This window comes from Siphateles boraxobius, unplaced genomic scaffold (assembly GCF_051911475.1).
Source record: "Siphateles boraxobius isolate OS27281-9 unplaced genomic scaffold, OSU_SipBor_1 41, whole genome shotgun sequence".
NCBI classification, from domain to species: Eukaryota; Metazoa; Chordata; class Actinopteri; order Cypriniformes; family Leuciscidae; genus Siphateles; species Siphateles boraxobius.
In genome coordinates this window covers 39,934,819-39,952,500 of record NW_027509042.1, presented here as the reverse complement: position 1 = coordinate 39,952,500, position 17,682 = coordinate 39,934,819, and the positions used below count along the sequence as shown (strand labels likewise).

General features: G+C 38.5%; 1 protein-coding gene across 1 annotated transcript in view; it reads left to right on the top strand.

Moving 5' to 3' along the window:
• Positions 1–7,429: 7,429 nt before the first annotated feature.
• The window catches only part of abcc4 (ATP binding cassette subfamily C member 4 (PEL blood group)), a 53,688-nt gene continuing 43,435 nt past the window's right edge, over positions 7,430–17,682 (top strand). The window contains exons 1-3 of the mRNA XM_077199617.1: positions 7,430–7,779; positions 8,646–8,756; positions 13,150–13,270. Coding sequence (XP_077055732.1) covers positions 7,694–7,779; positions 8,646–8,756; positions 13,150–13,270 — 318 coding nt within the window. The 5' untranslated portion in view covers positions 7,430–7,693. The remainder of the gene's footprint in view (positions 7,780–8,645; positions 8,757–13,149; positions 13,271–17,682) is intronic.

The following is a 17,682-nucleotide window of genomic DNA, read 5'->3' as shown; positions in this document are numbered from 1 at the left end:
TCAAACCAAGCGAGTGAATCTAGCCAAGTGAAGGTATCTAGCCCAGTGACTCGCCGTCGCAGGAAGAGGACTCGTTCAGCTCGCCAGGCTCTGGTGAGCGTAACCAGACTCCTCGCCCTGCCGGCCCCGCCTCTGCGCCTCGCCCTGCCTGCGCCCTTTAAGCTCCGGGAGACCTTTCCTAAACCCGTGGATTTCCCCAAGTATTTTTTGGGGGGGGGCCAGGGGTCCGGTGAGGAGACCATGAGGGCTGTGCCGCCATGGTCGTCTGCAGGGGCTTCACCACCCTGGCCTTCGCCTCGTCTTGCTCCGCCCTGGCCTCCGCCTCGTCTTGCTCCGCCCTGGCTGCCTGTTCAGTCAGGTCCACCCACGCTCCACGGCCCAGGCCCGCCTTGTCTATGTCCAGGGTCCGTTCCCCTGCATGGGCCTGGCCCTCCATCCCAGCCCCCGTTGACCTCCCCCCGGAGCTCTTAGGAGCGTCTGGAAGCCGCTCATTAGAGGGGGGGTTATGTGACGATCGGCAGCTGTAGTGCCCTCGAGAGCCACTGGAGGGCACTCTCTCATTGTGTTATGTTTTTCCCCATGGACTCATTATGTTATTATGTTCAGCTGTGTTTCATTATTGGTTATTGAGTTCCTGATTTAAACCTGTGTTTCTCCTCTGTCCTTTGCGAAGTCTTGTTTCACTGTTGTGTACATCTCCGAGCGTTTCCTAGTTTTCCTAGTCTAGTCTGTTCCTGTCTGTGTATTTGACCCATTGCCTGTTTGACTACCCTGTGAATAAACTCACGCTGCGTTTGGATCTAACCTTGTCTGGTTGTTCATGACAATTCATCTATCTTTCTAACCAATCATTTTCTTTCTTTCTAACTAATCCAACTATCAAACTTCAAACTACTTTAAACTTCAAACTATTTTAAACTTATTCAAACTCTCTGGTCCGGCTTTCTCAAGCCAACTTAAAGTTTGTCTCATCAAACTTTTTTTTCTAGTTGCTATTCATGTTTTTGCATTGGTCCTGAAATTATGTTTTTATAATATAATCTACACGTAAAAAGTGTGCTTCAAAACTCGGAGAGAGTGCACACTGTCTAGAGTTTCAGTCATGCTTCCTGTGTGAACACTACACCTTGAGCTTAAAATAACAGGTCTTCACTTTTCTAAAATGTCACGGGTGTTTTACTGCTGTTTAATAAAAAAAGGAGCATTTGGCAAGAATATTGAAATGGCAAATGTGTTTGTATGTGTGAGTTGGAGAGCATGTTTTTGTGTGGCTCCAGTTAGCAGGTCAAACGGGTCTTCCTGCCTGTTCTCAGACTCAGATCCTGTTAAAGGTTTCCCTCAGTCCCCCGGAGGGAGTTACAAAACATAACCTGACCTGACCAAAACAGTGAGGCTTCTTCAGTCAACAGCTGCTCGGCTCAGCCAAGAACACATAAATTACAATTATATAATGTTTGAAGGTAGTATCAGTTACATTGATCATTTCATTTAATAACTTATTAGGTCAACAAAACAACAGCATTATTTCGGGAATGTAACGAAACCATTACAAAATAAATAGGCTACAAAAATGACCAAACTGGATTCGATCATTTCTGAAGAAACTGTAAAAAGTCATGTGGTGTCCGTAAACGAGGCTTTGTTCAATAATAACTGTTACAAAATGTTTCAAATGTTCAAAACAGGCGAAAAAAATTATATATTTGTTTTACCTAATATCAGATGATCAGTTTTATTATTTTAAGGCCACATAAAAAAGTATGAACAGTAGTTAATTGCCAAGGCCTCAATAAAAAACACTAAACAAACACTACCAACCCGATCTAATGAGAACATAACTACAAGCTGATGATTTTATATGAATTTGATGTGATTTGTACAAAAATCTACGATGAAAAAAGGTCCACCGCTAAACCTAACTGTCAGTGAGGCATAAGCAGATACAACATACAACTGAGATTGTACAAAAATTAACCACTAATTTGCCTAATCGGAATTGGCCTTACAAACTGTCAGATTAATCCCCACAGAAGATCAGTGTTGAAACCAAGCACAACTCTGCAAATAACTTTTTAAAAAATGTTTGCATTTCTATGTGGTTGCTATGGTGTAGCTAGGTAGTGGCCTACTGGTCAAAAACAAAAACATGTGGTATCGGGTCAAAAGGCTTTGCTCCCTTTTCAATGTAGGTCTATGACTCTGATCTATATATTCAGTAGTCAACATTTAAAGTGGATCACAGTTTTCCTAAGAAAGGAACGGGTACTACTATTCAAAATTCATATATAACTTTGATAAAAGTTTTGATCCACTTCACATGTTGACTACTGTATATACACTCACCAGCCACTTTATTAGGTAGGCTATAATTTGTTAGTACCGGGTTGGACCCCCTTTTGTAACTATTTTGTTATTTTTTTCCTACTATGGAAGTCAATGGGTGCCATCAACTCTCTGGTTACCAACATTTTTTAAAATATCTTCTTTTGTGCTCAACAGAAGAAAGAAACTCATACAGGTTTGGAACAACTTAAGGGTGACATTTTTGGGTGAACGATCTCTTGTTTTATTTTGCTTCTCTTTAGTTATGATCAAGAGACATCCACTCTTGTGTTGCGTGTTTGTGCATTTTAGGGTCGGACAATCCAAGACAGCAACATAGTGTCGGCCCAGATCCGACCCACATCTGGTACTCGTTGAACCCACATGTACTATATGTGGCCGATGTTGTTGTCTGGGATGAAGAGAGGGGTGTGTTTTTTTGGGTTTGTTTAAATACCAACAGTGTTCAACTGACCCTTTAGGGTATAGGTTGGTGATTAGATATTTGGGTGGCTGATTAGATATTTGTGTTAATGAGCAGTTGAACAGGTCTGCCTAATAAAGTGGCCAGTGAGTGAAGATCAGTTAAGCAACTAAATAAAATACAAAATTACTAACAACAACTTTTCCACTGAACATGTTAGGGAGACATTCTCTCTTGTGCCTGTGGGGATGGATGACTCAAAACAGCCAGTAATTGTTTTTTAGGTGAGCTGTTGCTGAGTGATACAAGGTCAGCGAGAACGTCAAACAAAATATCTGCTGTCATAGCAACCATACACCACATGTAGATTCCCTCGAGGAGATCCCTGTTTTGAGTCAAATGTATCACCTCCAATGTGCAATAACACTGTTGCAAATTACATGTGTGAAATTAATCTTGCCGGGAGAATGTGGCACTTTTATGATTGCAGAGTAATTAGATGGGGGCAGCTTGAAGCACGCTGAGTGAGGTATACAGTTATTCATCTACAGAAAGCTTAAAGATCACAAACCTAACATCATCATGACATAACACAATGACTTAGAAAAATGTGAAAGACTCAAATGAGTCACACAAAACTAGTTTATGCCAGACAAAGTAGAGTACCCTCAAGTTAACTAAGATTTATCCTTGAAAAATGACAGAACGGTTTATCGGAATGACTTCATGATAGCATTCCTGGGAAAGTTGACTGAACATGTCTGTAATTGCACCACTTAATGTATTTACACCACACAAATTTGAGTTACATAACCCTGAAGAATATAATTTACGATACTCAAACTGAGCAAAGGTTAATAGTTGGCCACTTTCAGCGCTGCCTTTGGAGTAAAGTTCACTTATTAAACATTAAGCAAAGTAATAATGACTCAACAAGTTAGGCTTTAAAGAGCATGGCATGGAAGTCAATCATTCCTCATGTACAGTTCTGGCTCAGTTCAGGGCCTCCCTTCTCACGTGTGTGTGTGTGTGTGTGTGTGTGTGTGTGTGTGTGTGTGTGTGTGTGTGTGTGTGTGTGTGTGTGTGTGTGTGTGTGTGTGTGTGTGTGTGTGTGTGTGTGTGTGTGTGTGTGTGTGTGTGTGTGTGTGTGTGTGTGGGTCTGTGTCTGTCAGCATTACATTTATCAGTGTAGTGGCCACCTGCCCTGTATCATTGTGGGTCTCTCATCTTCTGTTCTTTCAGTGCTTTATCTATATCGGAAATCCAAGAGAGACTGACAGAAAGAGAGGACGGAAGAGAGAGATTGAATATACATGTGTTTCTCAAAAAGGAATGAGATTGATTTGTAATTGAGTTACAATGTACTTCTCGTTGGTCATGATTTAAAGGGGACCTATTGTACAAAATTCACTTTTTCATGGTTTTTGAACATGAATGTGTGACGGCAGAGTGTGTACACACAACCACCCATAATGGTAAAAAATCCACCCATTCCTCTTTTTTAGTCCCCATAAATCATAAGCAGTGTCTCAGAACAAGCGTTTGCAGATTGTAGCGTTTGTGACATCACAAATGATTAGGCCCCGCCCCCGACTGCTGACCTGAGAGAGCAGTAGGCTACACTGTCCGCCATGTTTATCTACTCACCATACCATTTAACAGCAGCATTCAAGTAAGAGATTTATTCTTATTAATGCTACTAGGTTATTCTATCAAGAGTGAGTGATTTTCTGTTTTTCTTTTGTTGTTTGATTCAAATTAACAGCATATAAAAACCGTTTTTAGCTTTTGGCAGAGTATAGATCTTTTTCACAATAACCGGAAATACGTAATCGCTGTGGAAGCAGAGTTCCTGTCAAGCGTCAACACATCAGAAAAACAGAAAAATGGATCAGAGAATCTACACATCTTCGCTAACGGATTTGCCAAATATTACATTTGCCGACGTTACACGACTCATGGAGGAAAACTCCGTCACCAAAAAGAAAAGAAAAACATAAATAAACGGTACAAGTTTTTACGAATCGAATGTATCGTCCTGTGGAATCATTCATTCACATACAGCATAACTTACGAAGATGTTCAACTAATAAAGATCTTCATCGCTGGCAAAAATATAATGCATTTGCAGATTTGACTTCACTAGACTGTAGGTCCACGGCCACTTCATCCAACGTTCTCCATGTTCTTAAATCTTCCTGTTACGACTCCGAGTCGAGTGTGAATTGAAAGCGCTTCAGTGATTCAGTGCGTGTAGGAAACTGAACAGATCATTCAAACTGATTCGCGAACCGACTTAGACAGATCTGCCAACTTGTTTGATGAAGTTTTTGAACAGAATCGTCTCAAAAGAGTGATTCATTTGTGAATTGAGCATCGCTCATGCCCATAAAAAAGATACAACACGCTTGGAATGAACTACGCATTTAACAACATGTATTGCATTAAAAATAAAGTAAAGAGAGGAACGTCGCCCAACGTAACGAAGTAAAAGTACAGATTTTCATTAGAAATGTACTCGAGTTAAAGTAAAAGTACCCACATTTAAATCTACTCTTAAAAGGACAATTTCTCAACAAAAAAAAATACTCAAGTAAATGTAACAGTTAACGAAAGTTACTACCCACCTCTGCAAATCATTAGCGTGTCTACTTAGACATAATGTATGTATATTATAGAGGATATATATTATCTTACTAAAGCATTATAGTCTGATTTTAAAGAAGCATTGTGGTATCAATTTGTTCGGTCTATGTTTGTCCAAGTGAACATCTTGTGTGTAGCGACAATAATGTTGAGTTCTCCCTTTTTAATCGTAAAGTTTGGTCCTTCATCCCGCCGGATAGCCTGAATCCATTTCCGTCTAACTTCACCGTCAACAGGGAAGGAATGAAACGACAGATATTGCTGCTTTTGTGAAGAACTACAACCAAAGATATCCATAGTTAGCCTTTATTGTGGATATCTATGACTACAACAGTCCGGTACGCTACAATGACTCTTGCTCGTTGCTTGCGCCATTTGTTTACCTATTGCCCTGACCGGGGAGGAAGAAGGTTTCCACGACGATTGCGTATTTCCGGTCACAAATACGGAAGTTGAGAGAAAGGTCTATTGGAGGCACGAGTTGTACAGGCTCTGCCCTCTTCGGGAAAGCGGGGGCAGGGAGCAGCAGCAGCTCCTTTGCATTTAAAGGGGAACTTGGCAACTATTTCAACTTAATAAAACAGTTTATAAATCATTTGGATGGTTTAATTACATGTTCCAGTGAAAATGGTGGGTTTCCCAGCTCCCCCCAACGTTCCCAGGCGGAAAACCAACCTTGCAACATAACGTCCCGGTAAGTTGGAAATAGGAAGTCTTGTGAGAAGCGAGAACAAGCGCGAATCACAAACTGCTTTATGGCAATTCGACATAAACACACATATCAATGTGTATGTATTACCCACCTCGGTAGACTCGGTAGGCTCCACACTATAAAGTTAGTAGAAAGGGGGAGGAGGGTGCCATGTGAGTTTTTTAACGACAGTGTTGTGAAATATACACCTCACAGCTGCAGGGGAGCTCGTTGAGAAAACATGCGACAACAAAAGTGAAAATCAGTGAAGAAATGGCTAGAGTTGCCAAGTTCCCCTTTAAGAGAGACATGCATGAAAACACAACAGCATGTTTTTCCTTTCACTCAAAAATTACAACATGGTTGAGCTAAAACTTTACAAACACATTCTTGGGACACTCCTACCTACATCTTGTACAAAGGGGCATAATAGATTCGCTTGCAAATTCAAAGTTTGCGGAACAAACCATTATTTTGAATTCTTTAATGAATCGTTCAATCTTGTTCGCAAACAAATCTTTTTATTTTAGGTTAATTTTGGTGTGTTCGAAAAGAATTGGAATAGTCAGATGGAATTGTGTAAGATACTTTTACACTTTTATCCCTATTTAATGTTATTGCAAGAAATGGAAAAGAACAACCAGCTACATTATTCAAAATGTATCCATTTGTGTTTCACAGAAGACAAAAAATAATCATATGGGTTTGGATCAACATGAGGAAGAGATTATTATTTTCATTTTGAAACATTCTATATGTTAAAAAGACTAGATTTGTTTTGTGTAACTTTTTGTTTTCCACTGTTTAGACACTCTAATTAAATATGATTGCTTCCAGCACACTGCATGAGTGGGTTGTGTATGCAGAGCTAATAAAGAACAGATGGTAGACAAGAAGCCTCCTCGTCCAAAAGCACATACGAAGCACAATAACACAATCAAAGCTACAAATGTAGCTACATCTCTTGCTTAACTTGCTTAAAAAGAGTAATAAACATAAAATTGAATCCTTCACCAATTACACCTCAAAGCAATTTTCTGAAAATCTACTGTTTCCTCGTGAGTTCGTTTACGGTTAAACTCAAACTGCCGATTCCGACCCTCCTCAAAGAAAATGTACAAATCCTACTACAGTGAAGGCTTGGGTCATAAATATAAATTAGGTGACGTTCGACCAGTTGGTCTGATTGGTCGCAAAGTCGAGGATAGTAAATGAGCGCCGTTGGTGCCTGAATATTAATTAGGGTTACTAAGCAACGTATGTATGCTTTAATTAATATTCATGAGATGGTTCTTCACCATAGTAGGATTTGTAATCTTTTCACTGTCAGATAAGTAAGTTTGATCAGTGTGAAAAACCAAAAAAATATATGTAAACGCCTTTCCTATTAGCACCCGGAGAGCCAATCAGAGTGAACTAAGCTGCTTAGGCGAGAGCGGGGGCGGGTCTCTTGTGTTACAATAGGAAATGAACGACTTTACCTCCTCCTTAACGTACCCGACATTGACATGTGCCTGTAAGAAAGTTACACAACAGTTTATAAAATAAATGTCTCGGACTAGTCGCAGGTTATGCGTGGAGTACCAGTGTTCAGCTGAACTGCAGGGAGGATGGCGAACGACATGGAGCCAATAAACAAAGATGCAAAAAGCAACCCGGCAGCAACCGCTAATCTCTTCTCACAGATATTTTTCTGGTAACGTTAAGCCTTTACGAATCTAGACAGTGAAATTTAAAGCATTAAACAGATCATTTAAGCTTTGTGGTTATTGTTTCCTTATGTGTATTTTTTCAAACTAAAGATATTACTAGTTCTACCTTATCTATTAAAGCTTTTCACACTGATGATACAATTCAGTGAACTTTATTCATGTTGGTTCAAAGCATTTCTGAAAAACGTTTATAATTACTTTCTATATATATATATATATTAGATATTACATAATATTTTAAATTACATTATTTTCACTGGACGAAATAAAATTAGCTAACGTTACCTGCTTGTTGGGTTACACCAGACTGACTTTGAATTGTTGGATAAAAGTCTTTTAAATAATATTTTAAAGTAGAATTTCTCCACTGTTATTTTTTAAAGAAAAGAAATAATGAAATTTAAGTTTATATCCAACACATTTTTTTTGTCATCTCTGAAAAGCTTTAGTAGCCATTTTTATTAATCAGAAAATATTTGAAATGGACTTATAGAAATTGAAATAAGGTTTACTTATCATTATGAGTCACATTTTAGTATATACTGTTATTCTGTATTATTTCAACTTAATAGCCTAGATCTGACAAAATGAAGCGTCATGTGAGTCAGAGTGGTTTTTAGGCTTTGCTTTCAAACCCTTGACTCTCTGGAACACTTTTTGCAAGGCTGATAGAGGAGAGCATCAGTTACTTATGTTTAAAGAGATTGCCTACCTGCAAGTGTGTTGGTTTTGTTTAATTACTGCTTTCACTGTCACGAAACATGTGGTTTGTACACTTTAGGCACCTGTCATCACTCATCAATAATTCAGCATCTTTTTTGACATTTATTTTTTCTCTTTTCTCAATCAGCTGGCTGAACCCTCTTTTCCGTATCGGATCTAAGAGAAGACTTGAAGAAGATGATATGTTTAAAGTGCTTCCGGAGGACGGGTCCAAGAGACTTGGAGAGAAACTGCAGAGGTGAGTGAGCCGCTGGGAATAAACCGATTAAACAACAGGCTGTTCTCAAACAAACCCTCAGAAGACTTATGGTGAAATATGAGAACAGAGGCTGGTGCGGTTCCCATTAGATGTTGGAAAGGTGATGCTCTCACCGTTTGTGCGTTGAGTGTATTATGCAATGTTGAGTTCTTGTGAAAGTCATTCACATATTAATGATGAATGCAAATTGAAATGAAAGAATGAGTTTATGCTGGTTTAATACTCCTAGAAGGAGCTGTGGGTGGGCACATGGCTCAGTGGATTCATTAAGATCTGGCCTGGTAACCCAGGAAACCGTAGGTTCAAAATCCCCAAGGAATACCACAACTGTGCCTTGGAACAGGTTGCTATGGAAGGCTGTCACTAGCCGCGTTTCCTTTACCCTTCAAATTGCGCAAATTGAATTGAATATACGCCTAATTGAAATGCGTCAATTTCACAAAAACTCCCATTTATCGTAAAAAAGTTTTTACGCTCGCATGAGGTGGTTTTTCAGGCAATTCAAAAAAATTAATATTTCGTAAAACTGCAATGGAAACAGTTTTTGCGCATTTACAGGTCACCTGACGTAGAAGACGCGGTGTGTTTGGACAGAATACGAGACAGAGTTCTTAATTAAGTTCATAAAAGACAAAAGAATTACAGGAATGCTGGATTCTAAACCTCAAAGAAATGCCACAATCAAGACCTCGAAGCAGAAATAAGTGAGAAAATCCCAGAAACACCTCATATGTGCCGCTGTCGGGTATAAGGGTCTTTCCTTGCCTTTAATGCTTGGATAACACACACACACACACGTCTCCTTTGATTAATAATAATGGCCAGTGCAGTGGCTGAGATATACATAAACCCACCAACATCCGTCGCCATGATTTTTGGAATGACTTATCACGAGAGGAAAAAATTAAGTTTTAGTCGCATAACATCGGTTAATTGAAACGCCGTCATTTCGCGTTAGTATTTTGTCAACATTTAGAAAAAAATCGTAAAAGTTTTGCGCAAATCTGTAATGGAAAACGCGACTATTGTAGGCAAAAAAGTTTCCTTCGATAATCGGCCAGGTGAAAATGTCAGATCACTTAGAAAAGCAATAGAACACCTTTTCTCAAGCCACATGATTTGAAGATCATTCATGTTTGTAGCACAATAGTTGTAGGCTAAAGTTACACATTAAAATGTAGTATTTAGGGTTAGGATTTTTTTAAGAGGCAATATTATGCCTTTTTACAAAGTCTTGGTTTTGTTTTTGGGGTCTACTGGAGTAGGTTTTCATTCTTGAATGTTCAAAAAACCTTATGTTTCACATATTTTACATTCTAGCAGCACCTCTCTTTCCTGTCTGTCAGTAACGCTCTGGGGTGCGTTTCCCAAAAGCAAACTATGGTCGCAAGTTCCATCATTATCAGCATAGTTTAATGAGTCAGTGTTTTCCGAAACCATAGTTCCAATGAACATTCGCAAACAGCATCGCAAAGTTGTGTGGTTGGAACTACAGCTCTCGAGCTGTGTTTAGAAGTATAGTTTTGTGTTTGCATGACATGTGGACTTAATAAATCCTAATCTCGAGCCAAATAAGCAAGCTGACATTCAGTACAATCTATATCTTCTATTTCGAATACAAATGTAATTTACGTCTTTTAGTTTGTCAAGAGATTTAAAGCACCATTTTTGATGAGAGCGCATGTGCGAACGAACGTGATCTAGTAGGTAAGAACGAGATTGAATCTGAAAATAAAGCAAAATAACTGAGAAGAATGAGAAAAAGTCCTCAGAAGCCATGTCTGTAGTTTATACCAAAACATCTAGCATTAATTCGACCTCAAACAGATTCATTATTAACTAACGTGGTTGAACTACCAATTTGCGACAATATGGTTTCGGGAAACAGTCGTGACTAGCTAATTGATTTCTTCAACAATGCATCGTACTATGGTAGTGAAGCAGCGAGTTACGTCGTTGTACAGGAAACGCAACCCTATTTAGTTCCTGTCCTCCTTCCGAAAAGCACAATGTGCTCTGATTGGGCAGCTGGATCAGTGTGTTGTTTCAGATGTGCCCCGCCCCTAACCATAACCGCGAGATTCAACGCACTAATAAAGCAACTCAACCAGGCATCATCCCTCTTTATTTTGGGTACACATTGGCGGGGATTACTTAAATGAGAAATTTTGTGATGTGTTTGTTCCCAAAAGAAAACTCAAGACTACAATGAAGGTGTTTCAGGGAGTTCAGAAACAGTGCTGATCGATAAAGAGAATGACACCCTTTGATGTGACTTTGTGCTCTGTAAATTTTCAGACCTATTTCATGCTCAAACAGCAGCATCACACACTAAAGAAAGTTGAACAGAAGGGCACATAATTTGGAAGGTTTTGCTGTTGCTATTGCTGGAGCAGAACTCTTGGCAGAGGATACAGAGAGCAGGACGCGAGGCTAACAGTCTGTCTGGTTTTCCTGCTCGCTTTTGTTTTATATTGTTCAGGAAGAAGCTACTCTGAAACAGAAGCTACAGGCTACTCATAATGAAAAGTAGTTCACCAGAAGTTAAGCTAATCATTTGAAAAAGTAGCTTCAACTACAAGCAGCTAATAAAAATTTGTTTAGTACTTTAAAACTATAGATTTTTCTATATAAAAATTTTATATATATATATCTCAGGGCTCGACAATGACTGCCCGATAGCCCGGGGTCGGCATGAAAGTTGACATTGTCATGAAAATGTATCATTTGCATGTGTGTCTTGCCAATTTAAACATAAAAGTGATTTTAAACATAAAAGTGATTAAACCATTCAAGTGCAAGAAGACGTGAAAGGGAACTCAATTTAATATTCGACCAGAGAAGTATTTATCTGACACAAACAAAGAGTATTAATTAAACAGTGAGTGCAAAACTAGAAACCACCTTAATGTATATAACCTACGTAAAAAAATAAAATAATGAATAGCAGCATTTGAATAAATATTATATTACTTTGTAAAATAATTGTAATATAATTTTTATATATTACTGCACTAAAGGTGTAAAATGCTGCACAGCCACATGCATCACTTTTTTTAATCTAATACTGATTTAATGCTCTTGAGGTGACTGTGCATCTTATTTAATCATAAAGTCAATGTGAAATCAGACATTAGTATTAAATTCCCTATTACTTATCCAGTGTCATGTTTTATCTTATCAGAGGCTTTTTTTTTCTCACTGAATATCCTGTTTCATTCAGAAATATGTCACATTACACAAGTAAAATGGGTTGCGTAAAATGGGTTACTTTGGTTTTCATGGATATTTGTTACTGTGCAATCCAAGATTTAATGGTTGTTATTTTTTCTTTTAGTCTTGATTTTATTTGTTATTGAGCAGCAAATAACACTCACTGTAACATAAAGATCACTGCTCACCCATTATGATTAATCTATCATGTTAGTGAAGGTTTTTCATCACCTTGAGGTTTTATTACGCAAGAACAGATAAGCAGATGAAGGCTTTGCTGACCCTTTGTACAGTAGTCAAAACCCCTAATAATCAGCAGTCTCCCACAAAGTTCCCATATAATCATATTCTCCAGCCGTGAAAGCATTGAAATGAATGACGATGAACAGAATCCCGTCGTTCATTAAAAAGCACCTCTACACACAGCGTTCCTCTAGCCTCTAATCATGCACTTTAAAATGGATCATTGCTGGTTCGTTTAGCACAGAGCTCTGGGCTACGACACTAATTAGTGAAGCTTTTATTGCGATCAGCAGCATGGAGAGCGATGGGGCCGTGGCGTAAACACAAATGTTCTGCCTTGAAGTAAACTGTTATTTGCAGATGTGAAATTTACTGCCGGACGTTGCTGCAGGAAAACATCAACTGAAGAGTCTCAGCAGCTGTTTTGAAGGAGCGCTTTAGTAGTTTTCCTGATTTGGCTAGAAATGCCGTAGTTTCTGATTTGTTTCTTATGTGCTTTGAATGTTGCTCATGATGTTTTTCACATGGCCTGTATGCTCTTTGTACATAGGTCTATATCATGTTGCCTACATGAAATGTACAGCATACACCCATCTTATTTTACCTGTTCACCGGGTGGCCCTTGGGGTCCAGGACTGGACCTTGATTGGTCTGCATTTTTTTCTATCAAGCTGAGTAATAAAGAATCAAGATTTTTAATGTCACAAATGTCTTCATAGTTAAATCATTTTGTGGACAAGGAGTGAACAAATTTACTATATATGTTGAAGTGATCATATCGTTATTGCATGTGATATGACACAATCTAGTAATAAAGGAGAATTATAATTCTTAGATTGTTTTATGATATCCTCTCTCTCTCTCTTTGTCAGCCTTCTTAATTTAGCCTTCCTCATCTTTTTCTTTTTCCCAACAGCTGCTGGGACCAAGAAGTGGAGAAAGCAACCAAAGAACTCAGGACACCCAAACTTACCAAAGCCATTATCAGGTGCTACTGGAAATCTTATGCAGTACTGGGAGTCTTCACTCTTATAGAGGTACGTTCTGATCTGGGACTTTACCTTCTGTACCATTTACAAGAAGGCAGTACAATCATACAAAGGCAGTAACCCCCCCTTCTAGTTAACTACTTGTCTGGTGTATATTCACACTAAATTTAGTTTAATTTTTAAACCAAGTCCGCTGGCTGTCAAATGACACAGCACATCTTATAAGTTCTGTTTATGATTCACCGTCTTGATGTGAGTCACCTGAAGTGCATCGCACAGGAGTCAGTTTTAAGAGTGTTTACAGAAGATTGAGTTGAAGCACATCCATATGAGATCAGAGAAAGAGTGGTCAGACATCCAGGGTTTTATCCCTATTGCTTGTATTAGATTATTTGTTCTTATTTTATCAGTCTGTTTACTTGTCTTCAGTAAGCTTAACAGTTTATTTTTACTTGGTAGTATTAGGATGTCTGAAACTCGTGTTTTTAGCATCTGCCGGCCTGTCTCACTATATGAGGACAGCATCTGATAGTGTACCTCATGAGTATTTCCCCATTTAATTTGATAAAATGAATCTGTCGTCAGATACACTGAAACTCAAAGGTCTTCTCTACAACCCAATAAAATAAAAGTTCGGTTTAACATTGAGAAATTATGACAGAAATATATTACTTTTTTACAGTAGAATGTACTTCTCAAAGTAATAATAATAATAACAATATTTTAAGGAAAATCAAAATCAAGTCACCTTTATTTATATAGCGCTTTATACAATACAGATTGTTTCAAAGCAGCTTTTACAGTGATAGCAGGAAAATGATGCATTTTGGCTGTTGTTCAGCTGAAGTCAATTCAGTGTGGATTCAGTTCTGTTGTAAAGATCAATTATTAAATTAGTTCATTCATCTGTAAACCAGTTCTGCAAAAAATGTCATCGTCCAGCTCAGTTCAGTTCTCCTACTACAGCTTCAGTACAGTCAGATTAATAATATTGTTGAATATTGAATGTTCTTCAAAACATGTAGAATGTTGAATGTTTTTCTCTGGCCAACGAATAAACATGGTGTGATTTATGATTCAGGCTGCATCACATGTCAGAATTCACATTGGGATCGGTGGCATTAAAATATTCATCCAGTTCCTTTTGCTTGAAGATTCATCCCGCCAGTATGGAGCAGAAGCTGGCCATAGGCTCTGTGCCGAGGTTCTTGTGGTCTTTGCCGAGGATCAGTGCCGATGGCTGTCATGTCGATGAGGCCTTCACAGGGGATTGTCTAGTAGACACAGTCTCTGCTGACATTCAGGGCTGCGTTTTGGTCGTGTCTAGGTGCAGGTCCAACATCTGATCTGGATATGAACCGGATCCGGATGACTATGGTAACTTTAGGGAAAACAGAGAGACTTATATTAGCATTAGGGGTGTAACGATTCATTCGTTTTCTCGATTTATCGATTACAAATCCTGACGATGCATATGCATCGATCTTGAAACATGTATTTTGAATCGTGAATCGTTTATTTCGGTCAATATTCAATTTAAAATGCTAAGAATCGAATAATTTGCGATTCTATAGCGATTCAGTGCTTTAAAATATATAAACATTAAATGACTACATGTGCGAATTAATGGAGGCGTTGTGCTGCATCTTTTCGCTTCCTCCCAGCTCTCCTTCAGAAACTCGCTGCACTCTTTACCATCTTTCACTGGATTTCGCTTGCGCTCTGTCCCATATAGCTCTCATCTACAGATTTTTGAGCAGTCCACGTTTGAGCTCTCCTCAGGACAGCCACTGATGTTCACATGATTAGATGACAGCTCTCTATCGAGAAAGCAAGTCATGAGTCAAACCGCTCATTGATAAAGCTGCCATGTCATTGCGCGGGCACTGATATGAAACAACGCGTTCGTTGCGTGGAAACGTCGCCGTTATTTGCTTTAAGATAAGATACTGAAGTTTTACGGAAATGGGTCATACCCGTCCTGAGCAGTTGAAGTAAAACCCCACTTATTCAAGGGTGCTTATTTATTACATGGAAAGAGCAAACGCATAATAGGCGTCTAAAATGCTCACGCTTCCGATGAATCATGAATGATGAATTAAATTTAACTTAAGAGGGTTAGTTCACCCAAAAATGAAAATTAAGTCATTAATTACTCACCCCCATGCTGTACCAACCCCGTAAGACCTTCGTTCATCTTCGGAACACAAATGAAGATATTTTTGATTAAATCTGAGAGGTGGATCACTGCTACATAGGCTGCCAGAGGGAATGAAACTTGACGGCCCAGAAAGTCATTAAAGAAAATGTTTAAATATTCCATGTGCCTACAGTGGCTCAACTATAAGTTTATCAAGCGACGAGACTACTTTTTTCCCGAAAAAAAAAACATAATAACGACTTTATTCGACTATTCCTTTTCTTCCTTGTGGGTCTGAGACGAGAGTTCAAGAGATTTCCACGACGCATGCGCGAGAACTGAGAAGAGAACGTTCTTCTTCTAATACTTCTTGTTCAGTTCTCGCGCATGCGTCGTGGAAATCTCTTGAACTCTCGTCTCAGGCCCACAAGGAATGAAAAGGAATAGTCGAATAAAGTCGTTATTATGTTTTTTTTTTCGGGAAAAAAGTAGTCTCGTCGCTTGATAAACTTATAGTTGAGCCACTGTAGGCACATGGAATATTTAAACATGTTCTTTAATGACTTTCTGGGCCGTCAAGTTTCATTCCCTCTGGCAGCCTATGTAGCAGTGATCCACCTCTCAGATTTAATCAAAAATATCTTCATTTGTGTTCCGAAGATGAACGAAGGTCTTACGGGGTTGGTACAGCATGGGGGTGAGTAATTAATGACTTAATTTTCATTTTTGGGTGAACTAACCCTTTAATGTCGTTAAACTGAATGTACGAAGAAAACCGCTGAAATAACTACAATATTAATTACACTGAAATAAGAGCGCGTGGTTTATCCATCAATCAGATGCGCATTAAAGTTGCATTTGTAATCGTTACTATAGCGCAAGTAGACACCCGGCGCGTTTTCTTTCAGAATCATAAGGAAAATGTTCAGTATAAAGAGAACAAAGAGTATTACATGAGGAATACTTACTATTCCATGAGGAAAATTTAGTTAAGATTTAGTTGGGAAAGTTCGTGGTATTTTTAGTCTCACAATGGAAGGATGATTAATGTATCAGGAACACTTTAAGGTTATGTATCCATTAACACTATCCTACAAAATAGTTAGCTAATGAACTAGCAATACTTTTAAAGCCTTTTTAAATCTTGGCTTACATTTCTACAAATGCTAATTTATAGGCTTTGGACATATTATTTATAATGATAGATTCATTGAAAACTAACATGAACTAACATTAACAATAGAAAAAATGTCGTTGTTGTTCTTTTTTTTGTCCCCACTCTCTGACCCCCCCGCTGTGTAATTCACACCCTGACTAAGACCCTTTGAGGGAAGCATTTAAATAATCCTATGAATGCATATAAAAAATGAAGAATCGAATCAAATTAATCGAATCGCATCAAATTTTAATGTGAATCGCATTGAATCAAATCTTTCTGAATTTGCAAAAATCGTTCTTGAATCGAATCGAAAACCTATAAATCGTGAACCGAATCGATTCGCTGCCTACCCAAAGATTCACAGGCTTAATTAGCGTAGATGCCATTCTTCTTATGATGTAATAAGTACATTGGGTGTTATAGAAGGTGTTCCCGGTTCTGGTTGAGCTCATTTATGCAGCTTAACAATCATTTAACTGATTTGAAATAATAGAAATTGCTAATGTGTTATTTGTATGCCAGTTTAAAGAGGTGCGTCTTTAGTCTAGGTTTAAACTGACAGTGTGTTTCTGCTTCCCGAACAAGGCTAAGAAGACTTCCAGAGTTTAGGTGCTAAATAGGAAAAGGATCTACCGCCTGCAGTTGATTTTGATATTAATTATCATCTGGACAGAATTTTGAGATTGCAGTAGAGTTGAAGGACTATAATGCTTTAAGAGCTCGCTCGAGTACTGAGAGGCTAAACCATTTAGTGCTTTGTAAGTAATTGGAAAGATTTTAAAATGTACGTGATGTTTAATAGGGAGCCAATGCAGTGTTGACAGAACCGGGCTAATATGGTCATACTTCCTGGTTTTGGTAAGAACTCTAGCGTCTGTTTTGGACCAGCTGGAGTTTGTTTATTAAGCGTTCAGGGCAACTACCCAGTAGAGCATTACAGTAATCTAGCTTTGAGTTCATGTACTAACTTTTCTGTATTTGTCATTGAGAGCATATGTCGTATTTTGGGCATATTTTTAAGATGGAAAAATACGGTTTTACAGATGCTAGAAATGTGGCTTTCAAATGAAAGATTGGTATCAAAGAGCACACCCATGTTCCTAACTGACAACGAAGACTTGACAGAGTGTTAGATTGTATTCTAGGTTATTACGTGTGGAA